The sequence below is a fragment of the Bos mutus genome, chromosome 25 (genome assembly GCF_027580195.1).
Source record: "Bos mutus isolate GX-2022 chromosome 25, NWIPB_WYAK_1.1, whole genome shotgun sequence".
NCBI classification, from domain to species: domain Eukaryota; kingdom Metazoa; phylum Chordata; class Mammalia; order Artiodactyla; family Bovidae; genus Bos; species Bos mutus.
In genome coordinates, this window is record NC_091641.1 from 25,230,167 (window position 1) to 25,247,936 (window position 17,770).

Here is a 17,770-nt window from a genome sequence, read left to right on the forward strand (position 1 = left end):
TCTGCTCTGACTGTTGGGGGTCCTGGTTCAAGTCAGCTGCCCCTTGGGGTCCATGAAGTACAACCCCGTTATCTGGGTCCCCAGGATAAAGGGAAAGAGCTGGGATTCCCAGATGCTCAACAGCACCCCCAGGGAGAGACAAGAAAGACAGGGTTGCCTCTGGCGAGGGAGTGGAGTGTGGTGTGACAGCCAGGAGACAGGATGACAGAGAGGTAACGACAGTGTGACAGAGGAGGGCATCATACCTGATTTCTGCCAAGTTCAGGCAGAAGCAATCATTTTGACTGATTTTTGTTTACACTGATCACAAGTTTCACTGAATTGGCTCAGTTGATGACATTGTCAGCTTATATCATTTTAGACCCCGAAAGGCAAGTGTTAGTTACCATGTTACACAGCAGGGCCTGCAGATTCAAGTGACCTGAGAGGCCAGGTGGATTGTGTCAGTGGCTAAGTGCCAAGGGCTGGAGGGAGATAAATATCACCCTAGTGAGTGACAAATGGCAGTTGACTCTTGGCCTGGCACTAGGGCAGGGTGGGGACTGGGGCCAGTTGGGAAGCCAGTGTCTCACTGAAGGGGAGCAGCTGCTACTCAGCTGTAGCCGCGTGGGATTGTGTTACCTGACCTTTCTAAAGAGAAACTGGCAGTCTGGGTTTTTATATGAAACTTCCTTACTTTTCAACCCAAACAGAATGTATCTCTGGGTTGAATTTGGCCCTTGGCCCACTCTAGAGTGGCCACTCAGCTCACACACACACACACACACTGTAGCCTGGGTGTAGACCAGAGGGTGTGATTTGGGTGGGGAGGAGAAAGGGGGATAAAGCCTAGAGTCTCCCAGCCTCTTGTCACTAGCCAAGTGTGTCTCCTCTGTCTCATGCAGCTGATGTCTGAAATTCACTTAACAGAGGGAAAAGGCTTAAATTCATGAAACTAATCCGCTCAGCTGGAAATGATTGAGATCTCTGATCTTTTCTGGGAGTGGATGGGGAAGAAGAAAGAAGTAAATTTCAAGAGCTTGAAATAGTGAAACAGAACGGGTGTCTGGCTTCTGTAGCCTCCGTCTTTTCATCTGTAGAATAAGAGGGCCTATCTGCCCTGTGCAGACCGCTGTCCAATACAGTGGCCACCACAGGCATGTAGCTGAATTGAGATGCACTGTATGTGTTACATACCCACTGGATTTTGAAGCCAGTATGAAAAAAGAATTTAGAATGTCTCACTAAAATGTTTTTATATTGGTTACATGTTGAAATGATTATATTTTGGATATATTGGTTTAAATAAAATATAAAAATTAACTTCACCTGCTTCTTTGTACTTTTACATAATTGTGGCTACAAGAAAATTTTAAGTTGCCTTTGTGGGCTTCGATGGACATGAGTTTGAGCACACTTCGAGAGTTGGTGATGGACAGGGAAGCCTGGCGTGCTACAGGCCATGGGGTCACAAAGAGTCGGACATGACTGAGTGACTGAAGTGTGGCCTTGTATGTCTGTATCTGGTTCACGTTTTATTTTCTCTTGGATAGCGCTGGTCTAGATGATTCCTAAATCTTGCTTCCAGCTCTATACAGAGATTACTGCATTTAGCACACAGTTATCAGGGTGCAACCGTGCACTGGCAAGGGCTCATGGTTTTAGCCAACAGGCAGGTATTTGGGCAATCAACAAGATGCCATGAAAGAACAAATACTATGCCATTTTCCCAACAACATGAGGAATCTCATAGTCAGACTCCTAAGCATCTGCAGAGTAGGACATGGTTACCTGGGGAGCTTGAACCAGGCAGGTGTTGGTTTCACTTATGCCAGATGAGTAAATTCTAGAAATCCACTCCAGCAGAGTGTGTAAAATTAACAGTACTATGTGGAGTACCTAAACATTTGCTAAGAGAGTAGATTTTATGTTCTTAACAAACACACAAAAGTAAGTAAATAAAGAAGGCAGGAGGAAGCTTTTGAAAGTGATGGATAGTTTATGGCATAAACTGTGGTGATGGAGTCACGGGTGCATACTTATCGTCAAGGCCATCAAGTTGTGTAGATTGAATATGGACAACTTCTTGTGTGTCAGTCATACCTCAATTAAGTGCTTTAAAAGAGAAAAGAGTGCCGTGAGGTTATTGCTAGAATAGAGAGATGAGCAAAGATAGCAACAATGAACCTGGGAGCGGCAAACTCTTCTGCTTAACGGGGAGGGGAGAGGCACCCCGAAAGTGATGAGCTGTGAATGTGATCCTTGGAGATGTATAGTACTTACCATTCAGTGCCTCTCACCATGTGCACGTTCTGTGCTGAGCCCTCTCCAAGCATCGCTCAGTGAGTTTTCACCACTATCTTTGATGTGGTTGCTATGATTGGCTCCATGTTACAGATGGGAAAACCGAGTGTGTAAAATGTGCCTGGAGTCACTTGGCTCGTTACTAGGGAGTCACGTGGTTCACGAGGAAGTAGCTAGGTTGGAATTTGACCCAGACACGGGCCCCAGAGCCCACTCTGTGAAAGTGGAGGCAGTATGGGGGAATGGTTAGAGTCGGACCCTGGGGCCAGATAGTGGGGCTCGGATCCTGGCTCCTCCTCCTCCTAGTCGTGTGCTAAGTAACTCCTCCTTTGGTAACTCCTCCTTTGGTGAGTTACTTGAGTTTCTGTTTCCTCATCTGTAAAGTGAAGGTAATAGTCACTGGCTAATACCTTGTGAAGGCCGTGAGTGTGAAAGTGTTAGTTGCTCAGTCATGTCCGACTCTTTGCAAGCCCATGGACTGTAGCCCGCCAGGCTTCTCTGTCCATGGAATTCTCCAGGCAAGAATACTGGAGTGGGTAACCATTCCCTTCTCCATGTATGCAGGGCATTTAGAGCAGTGCCTGGCAATTAGCTGCCGTGGAGATGGGGATGTTTGTGCCGCTGCCCTTCCTCTCATAGAGTAAATAAGAGGATTTCCAGGAGTGGAGAGCACATGGAAAGAGCATTATGAAGCAGAGCAAACAATGTGAGAATCTACGATCTCACATATCGGCCCAGATCCAGTCCAGTACTTGGTGGTGTTAATTGTTATTTCTGCTGGGTGTGTAGGTCTCGAGTCCAGACGGCCCAGCTCCCCACTGATTGATATTAAGCCCATCGAGTTCGGCGTTCTCAGCGCCAAGAAAGAGCCCATCCAGCCCTCGGTGCTCAGACGGACCTATACGCCAGATGATTACTTCAGAAAGTTCGAGCCCCGCCTGTACTCCCTCGATTCCAACAGTGACGACGTGGACTTCCTGACGGACGCGGAGATCCTGTCCAAGTACCAGCTGGGCATGCTGCACTTCAGCACGCAGTACGACCTGCTGCACAACCGCCTGACCGTGCGTGTGATCGAGGCCCGGGACCTGCCGCCCCCGATCTCCCACGACGGCGCGCGCCAGGACATGGCGCACTCCAACCCCTACGTCAAGATCTGCCTGCTGCCGGACCAGAAGAACTCCAAGCAGACCGGAGTCAAACGCAAGACCCAGAAGCCGGTGTTCGAGGAGCGCTACACTTTCGAGATCCCCTTCCTGGAGGCTCAGAGGAGGACCCTGCTCCTGACCGTGCTGGACTTCGATAAGTTCTCACGCCACTGCGTCATCGGCAAGGTGGCTGTGCCTTTGTGCGAGGTCGACCTGGTGAAGGGCGGACACTGGTGGAAGGCGCTGATTCCCAGTTCTCAGGTAAGGGGTGGGTTGGCAGTGTCTCCTGCTGGGAGCTTTGTAAAAAACGATTATTATTATTATTTTTTTAATCTCAGTATTTAAGTTTTGTTTGTTTGGGGAGGTTTGTTTTTTGTTTTTTTGCATTTTTAAAACTTTTGATTTTAAAATAATTTTTTGATTTCCAAGAAGTTGCAAGAACAGTACAGGGAGTCCTGTGTGTTCTTCATCCAGCTTCCTGGATGGTAAATCTCATACGATCTGTGTACACTAGGATACCAAGAAACTGCTGTTGGTAGCTAAACTAGACCTTACGCAATTTTCACCAGTTTTTTTTTTTTTTTTAATGTTTATTTATTTATTTGGCTGCATTGGGTGTTAGTTGCGGCACACAAGATCGTGAATCTTTGTTGCATCATGTAGGATCTTTAGTTGTGGCATGTGGAATCTAGTTCCCTGGCCAGGGTCAAACCCAGGTCCCCTGCACTGGGAGTGCAGACTCCTAGCCACTGGACCACCAGGGAAGTCCCTTTACCAGCATCTCCTGTGTGCGTGTGCATGCAAGTGTGTGTGTGTGTAGTTCTATGAAATTATATCATATGTATGGATTCAGGTAACCAGCACTACCCCTGGGAGCTTTTTGTCATTGATGCTGGGTTATTTACTAAGGAGAATTATTGTCCAGAGTACGAAGCTATCTGTCATTTTGACTTTCAGAAATTGATCTGGGAGAAATAAGATGAGGGCTGAAGACCGGGATGATGGATGATTGTTTTTCAGGTGAATTGTCAGATTAGCTTCCTTCCCTCTCCCAGCCCAGTGACACGCAGTGGGCTGCCTGGGGAGCTACCCGTGGACCAAGCCCTCTCCCCAGTGGGCTTTAGGGTCCCTTCCTGGGGCATTCTGTGGGCTGGAGGACAGCAGTGCATTTACTGTGGGTGGAAAGATGTGGGGGGAGTCCAGGGGAAAAAGACCCAGTTGGAGGCTGGTCAAGACCATCCAAGACAGACAGTGATCCTTGTAACGCAAATGGGATTACTTTGCATCGAATACACCAAGGTGCTTCTAAAGCTGAGCTCTGCTGGCCAGGGAGTTGATGATCCAGCATCACGTTTGGGATGCACGTGTTAAACATGAGGACTGGAGGGGCTGCTACATTGTATGTGTGTGTATACACATCTTCAAAGCTATCACTGTCTTAGTTTGGATTCCCCAAGAAAAAGAAGACTCTCAGGCAAGGGAGTCATTTAATAGGGAGGTGACACTGGAGGAAATACGAAGAGCAGGTAGGAACGTCATTTAAAAGATGCAGGTATCAGGCCAGCCACCACTGTGGTGCCTGGAGCAGAAACCTGCTAGGGGAGCCAGGAGCCAGTGTTGGACATAGGCCTAAGAGCCTTTCCTCCCAAGAGGCGAGGGAGCTGGGGTGTTAATACACCACCTCCTGTCAGTCACTGAACGAGGGCTGGGGGATGGGGAGGTTCATTTCCTGGTATTTCTGGCTTGTGACATTGGCGGGTACAGAGACCCTTGACATCCACAGATGCAAAATATGTACAAGAGCTGGCACATCCATGTAGGCAGGAATGATTGTGGCCGGGAGAAGGTAGTTAGTGTCTGCTGTAATCCTAAGTTTGCCTTCCCATCACACAATCAGGATATATGGGATCATGTCATGTATCCTCCTCGATATTTGAGATCGAGGTTTTCAGCTGTCAAGAAAATTATGTGGACAGAGGGAGACCCACCAAACATGATGAATTCCAGATTCCACTCTTTGTGTCAGGGCAGAGCCCTGGAGGGGGAGGGTCTGGGCATGCCCACAGGTTGGTTCCTCTAGGTCTTGGCTGAGTGTTATCTTGGCTGAAATGGAAAGTTCCGGGTGCACCTCCCCTGGTGCAGTTCCTGAAAGCTGGGGCCAGGGGCTGGAGGTGGGTGCAGGTCGTTAATTTAGGAGGTGATCCCAGGAAGCAAGAATATATGCTTTTTGAGTGGGCACATCAGCTGTCTGTTGGGGTGTCTAGAAGCAGAGCTTGAGATAGAATTTTGAGGTGGCTTAGTTTCCTTAGGGTTGTTGTGACAAAGCACCACAAATTGGGTGGCTTAAAACTGTAGTTTATTGTTTTACAATTTGGAGGTTTTGAGTCCAAGATCAAGGTGCTGGCGGGGCCGTGCTTCCTCTGAAGTCTGGAGGGGATCCTTCCTTGCCTCTTTCCAGCTTCTAGAGGTTGTTGGCAATCTTGGATTACAGCTGCGTCACTCTGATCTCTGCCTCCCTCCTCCCATGGCCTTCTCTCTGTGTGTTTCTGTGTCTTTTCTTATAAGGACATCAGTCATGTTGGATTAGGGGCCACCCTGTTCCAGGATGACCTCATCTAATCACATCTGGAAAGAAGGTCACATTCTGAGGTCCTGGGGGTCGGGATGTCAGGTCACTTTTAGGGGACACAATTCAACTCACAAGGGGATGCAGGAGAAAACCCTGCAAGGCAGGTTTTGAAGTGGCCTAGGTGAGGGTGACCGCCACGCGAGGCTGAGCCTCTGCCTGGTGTGTGGTTGGGAGGGGAAGTCTGGATCCTGGACTCACTGCGGCATTTCTTCCTTTAGACAAGGGAGCCATCCAGCCCTGATCACAGGTTTCTGGCGGGGACTGGACTGGGAAATCTGATTTTTAGCCAGGCAGCCCTGGGCCTCCCTGAAGCCTCTGTTTCTTTGAAACAGTGGTTCTAAACAGGGGTAGTTTTGGTCCCAGGACATTTGGCAGTGCTGGGAGAAATTTGGGGTTTGATGGATGGGATAGTTCTGGTGGGTGGAGATTAGGAATGCTGCTAAATGCCTGCAATGCGCAAGACAGACCCCACAACACAGAAGGTCTAGCCCCAGATGGTCCGTAGTGCCGAGGGCCAGAAAGCCTGCTGTGGGGTGAAGGGGAGGGTGCAGGGTGGAGGACAGAACAGGGTCTGCCATGAAAAGGTGAGATGGGAGCTGGACTGTTCCCTGTTGGGAAGGAGGGTTTTCCAGGGAGAGACAGTGGTCAGGGTCAGGCCACAGGGCAGAGCTCCAGGGAGCTGCTTTGCTTTTCATTCCAAATGTGGGAAAGGAGATACTGGTTTTGAACAAAAATCCACATCAGGCAAAATAGGCCTGCCTTGGAGACAGAAAATCAAATCCACACACTGTGCACCCAGGCAGTCACATGGCATCACCGCTGGAGGTGGTGTCTGTCTGCTGGCGTCCACTGGAGGCGGCGTCTGTCTTCAGCAAAGCACTCCGAGGATGCAGCTGCGTGTGGGGTGGAAGCAGTTTCTCGTTTTCAGCCTGACTTCACAGTTTGTGGGTCAGAGTGCCTCCTAGGATCTGTTAGTCCTACAGTTTCCACCGTGGGGACCCCATGCGGACATGGGTTGCTGGTTGTAGGACCAGCTTGTAGGCATCCTCTGGCTCATGGCAGAATGTCTCAGCTGTTTTGTGCCTTTGAATACAAGACACGAGTGTGTCTTTGATCTTGGCATTCAGTAAATCAGCAGCTACTGGAACTACTGCAGACTGGGCCTCATTGAGAAGGTTGGCTCGAAAGATAGTGGAAATGAAGACATAGGGATATGAAGTGTGTGGGATGATTGATGTGGTATGAAGTTATACTGGACACTGAGAGAAATTCTCTTATCTGAGTAGATTGAAGTGAATTGATGCTTTGGCCATTTAGAGGTGAAATCCATGTAGTCTCAACTCTTTTTAAAAAAATTATTAATAATTGTGACAAAACACATAAAATTAACCATCTTATCCATTTTTAAGTGTACAGTTCAGTGATATTGAGTACATACACATACATCGTCATCCCCATTCATATCCAAACTCTCTTCATTTCACAAAATAAAGCTGTCTTCATTAAACAGCAGCTCCCCACATTCTGCTGGCCCCAGCCCCTGGCAGCCACCACTCAACTTTCTGTTTGACTACTTTTGGGTACTTCTTATAAGTGGAATGACACAGTATTTCCTATTTGAGGCTGATTTATTTCATGTAGCATAATGTTCGCAAGGTTCATCCATGTTGTTGCCTGTGGCAGGATTTCCTTTTGAAGGCTGGGTAGTATTCCATTGTGTGGGTAGATCACATATTGTTTGTTCATGCATCCATTGATGGAAGCTTGGTTGTTTCTACCTTTTGGTTATCGTGATTAATGCTCCTGTGAACATGGATGTACAGTTATTTCTTTAAGGTTTTTTTAAGTCAGAAAAAAAATTCAGGATGAAGGATATTCATTTCTCTAGAGATCGTGTTGTTTGGGGAAGGAAGGAGGAGGGAGCTGGAGAGAACAGAGGCCCCATGGACATGCTGGAAACTCACAGAGCATTAGGAGGAGCCAGAGTTCTTCTTCCAGCCCTTTCACGAGTTCCATTGGGACTGGCGTCATGTAACCTCATGGATCTTGTTTTGCTCGTGTCAAGTGGAGACATGGTACCTACTCCCCACTCCGTTGCAGTGCATCTCTCGGGATGTAAACTCTTCTCAAGAGAAATTAACTTCTGACTGTGAAAGCCCCTCAAATTAAGGAAAATTATAAATAGACTGTACATTATAAATATGCAGTAAAAGTATTGTACCTACATAAACTATCCATATATTTAATCAATGAGTATTTGTTGGGTGCTTGTCATTTTCTAGGGGCTGGGGCTACTAATTTCACTCTATACTCGTGAGTGTCTACTATGAGCTAAGCAATGTTCTACACATGCTCGGTTGTTTATCTCATAAGCGTTCATTTTACAAAAGGGGGAAATGGGCTGTGGGTCTCCCAGACCTCAGTAAGTTCTCTCAGCCCCTTAAGACGGAGAAAAGTTAAGTGATTTGTCCATGCTCAGTAGTAGAACTGAGGCCCTTTGGCTTAAAAAGTGATGTGTCATAACCAAGACATTAGACTGGTTCTCTGCAGGAAGCAAAACAAAGCTGCTGACCTCAGGGAGCTTATGGTCTAGTGGACAGAGGTGGGCAGTGAGCGAATGAGTTAACACATCATTATGCCTCTTGGCATTGTCTCTGCCAAGAGGAAAAATAAAGCAGGATTAGGGGCTGGAGAGGGGTGGCTGGGTGAGAGTGGGGAAGCTGTTCCAGGTGGGTGAGGAGATGGCATTTAAGTAGAGAGCCAGGAGGATTGAGGGAGTGAGCCTGGGGGATGTTCAGGGATGAGCATTTAAACAGTGAGTACAGAAAGTGCAAAGGCCCTGAGGCAGGGTGTGAGGCTGGAGAGTAAGTGAGGGGAGAGCATCAGGAGGTGAGGTTGAACTGGGAAAAAAGGCCACATCACATCGACCTTGTAGGCTGGGTTAAAGACTTGGATTTTATTCCTGTGGGTGTGAGAAGCCCTGGAGTGTTTTGAGAAGGAGGGGTGACCCAGCCAGGCTGCCTGGAGAGACCTGTCACTGGGGGAGACACCATACTTAATTTCCAAAATATATAAAGTACTCCAATGACTCATAAATAAAAGACAAAGTTCAGTTTTTAAATGGGCAATAGTTTTGAACAGATGTTTCACAGAAGACACATGCACATGATCTAAAAGCACATGGAAAAGTGCTCAGCTTCATTATCCATTAGAGAAATGCAGGTTAAAACCTTAGTGAGACCACACCTATCAGAATGACTAAAATCACAGAGACTGACAACACCCAATGTTGGTGAGCATGTGGAGCCACCGGAACTCTCAGACTGTGTTGTGGGCACATCGTGTGATATAACCCCTTAGGAAGAGATTCTAGTACTTGCTTGTAAAACTAAACAAATCTACCCCATGAACCAGCAGTGCCACTCCGAAGACAAGTGAAAATGTTATGTCTACACAAAAACTTGTACATGCACATTCAAAAAAACTCTATATGTGATAGATAGCCCCAAACTAGAAATCGCCCAGGTGCTCATCCACAGAGTAAGGGATAACAAATTTATTGTTTATTCATATAATGAAACATTATTCAGCAATAAAGGAAAAAGGAGACACACAGGTATTGATACACACAGCATGGATGAATGTCACAAACTTTATGCTAAGTAGAACGTCCTGCTGACAACCATTATGCAAAATAGAAGCCAGACCCAAGAGAGCATGACTTGCATATATATAAAGTTTAAGAACTGCATATATATAAAGTTGCATATATATAAAGTTCAAGACAGTATGCAGCCTTGACGTACTCCTTTTCCTATTTGGAACCAGTCTGTTGTTCCATATCCAGTTCTAACTGTTGCTTCCTGACCTGCATATAGGTTTCTCAAGAGACAGGTCAGGTGGTCTGGTATTCCCATCTCTTTCAGAATTTTCCAGTTTATTGTGACCCACACAGTCAAAGGCTTTGGTATAGTCAATAAAGCAGAAATAGATGTTTTTATGGAACTATCTTGCTTTTTCGATGATCCAGCGGATGTTGGCAATTTGATCTCTGGTTCCTCTGCCTTTTCTAAAACCAGCTTGAACATCTGGAAGTTCAGGGTTCACGTATTGCTGAAGTCTGGCTTGGAGAATTTTGAACATTACTTTTCTAGCATGTGAGATGAGTGCAGTTGTGCGGTAGTTTGAGCATTCTTTGGCATTGCCTTTCTTTGGGATTGGAATGAAAACTGACCTTTTCCAGTCCTGTGGCCACTGCTGAGTACGTCAAGGCTGTATACTGTCACCCTGCTTATTTAACTTATATGCAGAGTACATCATGAGAAATGCTGGGCTGGATGAAGCACAAGCTGGAATCAAGATTGCCTGGAGAAATATCAGTAACCTCAGCTATGCAGATGACACCACCCTTATGGCAGAAAGTGAAGAGGAATTAAAAAGCCTCTTGATGAAAGTGAAAGAGGAGAGTGAAAAAGTTGGCTTAAAGCTCAACATTCAGAAAACGAAGATCATGGCATCTGGTCCCATCACTTCATGGGAAATAGATGGGGAAACAGTAGAAACAGTGTCAGACTTTATTTTTTGGGCTCCAAAATCACTGCAGATGGTGACTGCAGCCATGAAATTAAAAGACACTTACTCCTTGGAAGGAAAGTTATGACCAACCTATGGCATATTGAAAAGCAGAGACATTACTTTGCCAACAAAGGGCTGTCTAGTCAAGGCTATGGTTTTTCCAGTGGTCATGTATGGATGTGAGAGTTGGACCGTGAAGAAAGCTCAGCGCCGAAGAATTGATGCTTTTGAACTGTGGTGTTGGAGAAGACTCTTTAGAGTCCCTTGGACTGCAAGGACATCCAACCAGTCCATTCTAAAGGAGATCAGCCCTGGGTATTCTTTGGAAGGACTGATGCTAAAGCTGAAACTCCAGTACTTTGGCCACCTCATGCGAAGAGTTGACTCATTGGAAAAGACTCTGATGCTGGGAGGGATTGGGGGCAGGAGGAGAAGGGGATGACAGAGGATGAGATGGCTGGATGGCATCACTGACTCGATGGACATGAGTTTGAGTGAACTCTGGGAGTTGGTAATGGACAGGGAGGCCTGGCGTGCTGCAGTTCATGGGGTCACAAAGAGTCGGACACAACTGAGCGACTGAACTGAACTGAACTGAAAGTTCAAGAATCACAAAATTAATCTATGGTGAAAAATTGAAATGGTGGTTGTGACTAGAGAAGGGGACTGACTGGAAAGGAGCCAAAGGGAAATTTCTGGATTCATAGTGATGGGGCATTGGGTACATAGGTGTATGCACTTTCGAACTCATCACTTAAGGTTTACATACTTCGTTGCATATAAATTCTATCTGGAAAATGAAAGAGCCATAAATGCACTTTGGTTAATAATATGCCTGCTGAAGTGTTCAGGGCCCTAGTGCCTGCAACTTACTTTAAAATGCACCCAAAAAAGATCAATAGATACGCAGTAAAGCAATTACAGCGTGCTTTTAAAATCTTAGTTGCAGAATTAACACTAATAACTGTTCATTTTAGGGTCTTGGTGATGTATTTAAACAGGTCCATAGTATAGTTATTTCAGCTTCTCTGTATTTGATAAAGTTCATAAGAAAATGTTGGGGAACACCAGTTAGGAGTAATATGCTGCGGGCTTCCAGGTGGGAGGTGGTGCTGGCTGGACCCGGGTAGAGCGAGTAGTAGACAAGTGGCCAGCTTGGGAGACGATTTGAAGGCAACATCTTTGATGCCCAAAACCAGCCTTTAGACTTTACAGTCCAGCTTCAGGGCTGCTGTTACTGAGGGCTTTCAAGCAGAGGGGGGATTTTCAAACAGGGGATGCCACTGTTGTCTTCACCAGCAATCAGAATCAGTCAGGAGCTGTGGCCGTGGGGCTCCCAGATGTCAGCCTCCCAGATTCCAGTTTCCTAAGACTTGAGTGAACCTGCTCTTGAGTGAACGTGCTGGGAGATTCTGATGCAGGTGAACTGTGGACCTCATTCTGGGAAGCGCTTGGGTGGCCATTGGAAGGCAGAAAGGGCTTGGCTGTTAGAGCTGGACAGACACATCTGAGGTGTGGTCTGGCTGGTCAGCTGCTATGATGGTTTAATGAGCCAGTCTGGCTGCTGTTACCATTGTATTTTATGGAGCCATTCGAGCAGGCTCAGGGTGGTGTGTTCTTAGACATTCTTGGGAGATAATTCTGACTCGTGTGGGGTGTGGTATCTTTTATTAGAAAGCCACATTGCCTGCTGAGGAAGAATGTTTGCTTTGAGCCTAAAAGAAAATGTGCTTAGTGAAAAGTGATATTTGCACACCTGGCTGCTGGATATTTATGTTTTGAAAACTACTTTAATGTGAGACTTGTTTTATCCAAAGGAACCCCTCTTAGATCTTCGATGCCTGTAACTCAGAGCCCCGTGGCCTTGAAAGTGAAGCCTGTGTGTGTTTCCTTTGCTGCAGAAAAGTCAGTCCAGTTCAGTTCAGTTCAGTCAGTCACTCAGTCGTGTCTGACTCTTTGCGACCCCATGAACTGCAGCATGCCAGGCTTCCCTGTCCATCACCAACTCCCGGAGCTTGCTCAAATTCATGTCCATCGAGTCAGTGATGCCATCCAACCATCTCATCCTCTGTCGTCCCTTTCTCCTCCTTCCTTCAATCTTTCCCAGCATCAGGATCTTTTCTAATAAATCAGTTTCATTAGGTGGCCAAAGTACTGGAGCTTAGAAAAGTCAGAGGTGGTAGCAATAATTGTGTTCTGGTTCTCACCATGTGCCGGACCCTGGGCTCAGTGTGACTCTTATGATACCCCTCCAGATAGATGCCATTGGCACCTGCATGTTATAGGTGGGGACCCTGAGCCTCAGGAGGGCTTCCCTTATGGCTCAGCTGGTAAAGAATCCGCCTGCAATCATTCCCTGGGTTGGGAAGATCCCCTGGAGAAGGGAAAAGCTACCCACTCCAGCATTCTGGGCTGGTGAATTCCATGGACTGTATAGTCCACGGGGTCACAAAGAGTTGGACATGGCTGAGTGACTAACTTTCACTTTCCTGAGCCTCAGGGAAGCTTACCCCAAATTGCACAGCTGTGGTAGGGACTTGAACCAGAGACTGACTCCAAGCCCACATGCATGACCACTACAAATTAATCTAATTGAGGGTAAAATCCTGGCTGAGGACTTTCAAAACTGACTTAACTTGATAAGTGTAACTTGAATGTGATAAGACTGTATTCCTCATAAGTATACCCAGATTTTTATCTCAGTATGTATCTTGCTTCTTTCTTAAAAAAATCCTGTTTGCTTGGAACCTCTTAAGTGCCTTCAGAGTCTAAGGAGTGAGCTGGTGGCCGTCCTTAGGGGCATCAAACTGATTGGATCTTTGGAAATGGCCAAAGGACAGTCTGATTTGTTAACCAAGAGAAATATCAGTGTGGGAACTTCTGTTTCAGTTGAGCAATAGAAGCAAAATTGCATGACTCTGAAGTAAATAAATTTACTTTCTTAAATGGCTCCAAATCTTGGTTACAACTGACAGAACCCTGTCTCAAACTTCCTTCCACCAAAGACGAAAGTCTGGCTGTGTGAGCTCCAGCTACCACCGAGTCTGAGGGGTCTGGTTGTCCTAGGAGCCCTCAGCTGGAATGTTCTTCAGCCTGCCGCCCTTTGTTGTCTTTCTTCTCAGGAAGGCGCTTCCCCTGGGGAAGCACAAGTGGCCGCGAGTTGCCCCGGGCTTACCTCCTTCCAGTTGGGCAGTACTTGTGTAAAGTTCCAGAAGTCCCAGGGAGGATTCTCAGGGGCCTGGCTCCCCTCACCTCACCCTCTTCATGCACAGTGGAGGCTGGCTCATCACAGCCCTTGGAGGCCTGGAAGTGAGAAGGACTGTGGTTTCAGAGAAGGAGCATGACTGTCTCCTTACTTTGCAACCGTGGCCACAGTTTTCTTTGTTCTTGTTGCCTCTTCTCTGGCCGATGTCCCCACTGAAGGACCTTGGCAGGCTGGGGTTCAAGAGCTGGCCCTGGTGGCAGGCACTTGTCAGTTGTTTGGAAGGTCCTGGCAGTAGGTGGACTCCTAGCCCTGGGAGTATCCCCCATGGCCTCTTACTGTTGGGGTCCGTTCTCTAGAAGGGCAGCTCTAGAGGGTGGGTGCTGGTCAGATGGTCCAATCCCAGCTACCTTCTCTGGGGCTCACTACCCTCTATGAGAGTCATCTCTTGGCTAGGTTGGGTTCCCTAGAAGTAGACCCTGAGACCAAGATTCTAAGTGCAAGTATTTTATTTGAGGGGTCTTGTCGGGAAAAACCAGTGTTATCAGGCAAGTTACCACTGTGGGCATCTGGATCATGATTCTCCTGGGCTCTTGGTATAGGTTGGTAAGGGTGGTGGAGCATATGTTCACCAGTGCCCAACAGACACAGGTTGAAGGATGCTTCCAGGAACCCATATACCCAAGGAGAGTGTGTTATTGAACCAAACTAGGGTCCACTTGCCCTCAGGCAGTAAAGCCAGTCTACTAACATCAGGTTGTGGTAAAGGAAAGTACAGCCTTTATTTCAGGACACCAAACAAGGAGAATGGGCAGCTCATGCTCAATAGACCCAAACTTCCCAATGACTTCCAGGGAAGGAGTTTTAAAGGCATTGTGAAGGAGGGGGCTTCTGGGGAAAATAATCAGTTTGTGCACGATTCTCAGATAGGTTGACATCAAGGTGAAGTTTCAAGCGTCATCAGGCTTTCTGGTTTCAACCAGTCTAAGATCTATGTTCTTGCAGTCAGCTTTTTCCATCTACTGGGGGGAGAGGTCTACTTCCTGTAAAAACAACTTAGGAATGTGTGTCAAGTCTTTATCTGTTACCTATCTTTCAGGGAATTGAGAGTTTTTTGATCTGTGGATTTATAGTCTAAATTGTTACCAGTTTCCAAGTCCAGTAGCTCTTCTTGGTTTCTACATCTTCAGTTTTCTAATCATCAACTTCTGAGCCAGTCTTTAGAGACTCAGGGGAGGCCTGGTGGACTAAAGCAAGAGACTTTGACTTCAAAGGACAAGGACCTGGGTCTACTATGTGGTTTCAGTCCCCCCTTTTCTTTGATGCTCCACAGTCTTGAGGGGAGCAGGTTCAGGAAAAGAAGTAAAGTTTTGGATAGAAAGGCTAATCATAAACTCAGCAGAGGAACTCAGTTTTAGGGGGGACTCAGTCTCAAGAGGACCCTGGCATCCAGAGACTCCATGGGCAGAGAGTCTGAGGGCTGGCCAGGGCTGGGAGCCATGGTGCACCCACAGTATCACCACACTTGGCCTTGTCATGTTGAGGGCTCCGAGTGTAGGGTCTTCCATGTTCCCCCTTCCCTCTCCATTCTCCTTTGCCCTGGGCAGGAAGGTGTGAAGCAGGTGAGCAAGACCGCTGGCTAAGCAGATGCCCATGGAGAAAAAGGCTCTGGTCTCCCCTCCTTGAGGAGGCACCTGACCTTTGCAAGTGACCCTCCAGGTAACCATCTCTCTCCATTTTGAGTGGGTGGGCAGGGACAGTCACCAGCCCTTCCCACTTGGCCAGTGTCTCCCCTCTGCTCATAGAGGTGGTGAAGGGGGATGGTTTTGAAAACTGCTGGACCCAGTCTGTGCCTCTTACAAATCCCAAAGGGAGGCACTTGGTCCCCAGCTTTGGGCCCAGGCAGCCAGCTCTGCGGTCAATAGGCAAAGTCCACCCACCCCCCACTGCATCCTGTCCATGTACAGCTAAAGGCTTGGCCAGACCCTCCGTAACATCAGCTTTTGTGATTTATTCTTTGTATCTTTTTAGAAGGAACTTGATAGGAAGGAACTTAAAGGAACGTGATAGGTTTTCTTTTATTGAATAAATATCATGTGTAAAGAGTATTAGCTTTTGAGTTAGACTGACCTGGTTACGGTCCTGGCTTCACTACCAGCTGCATAAACTTGGGTCCTACTCCTCACCAGTAAATTAGGGATGATAATTCTACTGCGAGGGGAGTTGAGGGAGTATTGTGACGATAAGAGTAATTCGAGTTGACTTACAGAGCACTCACCATGTGCTAGGCACAGTGCTAAAGCTTCTGTTATAGTCACTATTATCATCATCCCATTTTATGGATGTGGAAACTGAGGCATGTATTGAGTAACATGCCCAAGGCCACAGAAATGGGATTTGAACCCATGCTGGTTCACTTCAGAGGCTGTGCTCTTAGCTACTTTACTGCATTGCCTCTTAATAAACCAAGATCTGGCTGACAAAGCATCTGGCATATGTTATTGTACTGAATAGTAGTGACCAGGAACTCAGGCACCAGAAGGTTGGGAGAGGGAACTGAGGAGGGAGGAGGCCAAAAAAGAGGCAGAAGAGGTTGGGAAGCAATTGAGATTGAGCTCTGAGGAACTGGCCGTAGAATCCAATTGGTGTTTCAGTATATAATTTACTTTGATCTTAACCATGCTCCAGCCAATTTAGGACATCTTTTAATAGCAAAAATGGTGATGATTTGAAGCACCCAGAGTCATGTGTTGATTGGGTCTAGTAACTGGAATCTGCTTGGGGGCCATGCATGCCCCAGCCTCCCTTGGTTGCATACTGTATTTGGTCATCACTCACCCCCTGATGGGGCTTCCCAGATGGTGCTAGTGGTAAAGAACCCTGCCTGCCAATGCGGAAGACATAAAAGATGAGAGTTTGATCCCTGGGTTGGAAAGATCCCCTGGAAGAGGGCATGGCAACCCACTCCAGTATTCTTGCCTGGAGAATCCCATGGACAGAGAAGCCTGGCGGGCTACAGTCCATGGGGTCGCAAAGAGTCAGACACGACTGAGCATACACCCACACACACCGCCTGATACCATAACAGGCAAGGCCCTCAACAAAGCAGATGTCAGGTTTTTAATGAGAATCCGTCTTTAACGTGTCCAGAGCTGTTGTCAGTCTTGATTCTCTTGGCATAATCCTGGCCTCTGTTTGTTTGTTAAAAGGGTTTCCTGCCCAGGTTTGGTGAAGAGCTGTTTTTTGGCAACACTGTGTAGCCAGGGCTGGACTCAGTCCAGAGCCTTACAAGGTAGCATTAGCTAGAAGTTTCTATCTATGTGGTCCTTCTTGTTTCTTCCTCCTAAAAGAGAAATGTAGGTTACGTTTCAGGCCTTAACACAAGCTTTTGATTCCTAGTTATAATGTGAACTAGAAGGGGAGCCAGAGATGGTTTGAACCAATCCTAGTTTATAGATGAGAAAACTGCAGCACAGAGAGGTTAAGTGACTTGTCCAAGGTCACACAGCCCTCAGTGACAGAAAGGAGACTAGAGTTAGGTCACTTGATCACCAGGCAGGAGGTCTTACCACCAGTACATACTGCTTCACCCCACAAGAGAAGGGATGGTGGCTAAGAGCACAGGCCATAAAGTCTTACAGACCTGGCTTCAAGTCCTAGCTTTGCCACCTTCCACAGATAGGCTCCTGGGAAAGTTAACTTATCATTTCTAAGTCTCCATTTCTTTGTCTATAAAATGGGGATTGTGTGGTGTGCTGGAACTAGTCTGCACTGGCTTGTAGAGAAATTTTCAGGAATTTCACAAACCAGCTGACTTCATGTTGGTAGATTGAAAATCAGCTATTGTGTATGATATTGACAAATACTGTAGTATTTTAGTCAGAACCTCCCCCCTCGCACTCCCCTCCCCAAAGAATTAAACATTTACCAGCA

At 46.9% G+C, this 17,770-nt stretch overlaps 1 protein-coding gene across 2 annotated transcripts in view; it reads left to right on the forward strand.

Annotated features, from left to right (window-relative positions):
- The window catches only part of SYT17 (synaptotagmin 17), an 88,866-nt gene that overhangs the window by 11,720 nt on the left and 59,376 nt on the right, over positions 1 to 17,770 (forward strand). For both annotated transcript variants that reach the window (XM_070362436.1, XM_070362437.1), the window contains exon 5: positions 3,073 to 3,692. In XM_070362436.1, coding sequence (XP_070218537.1) covers positions 3,073 to 3,692 — 620 coding nt within the window. The remainder of the gene's footprint in view (positions 1 to 3,072; positions 3,693 to 17,770) is intronic.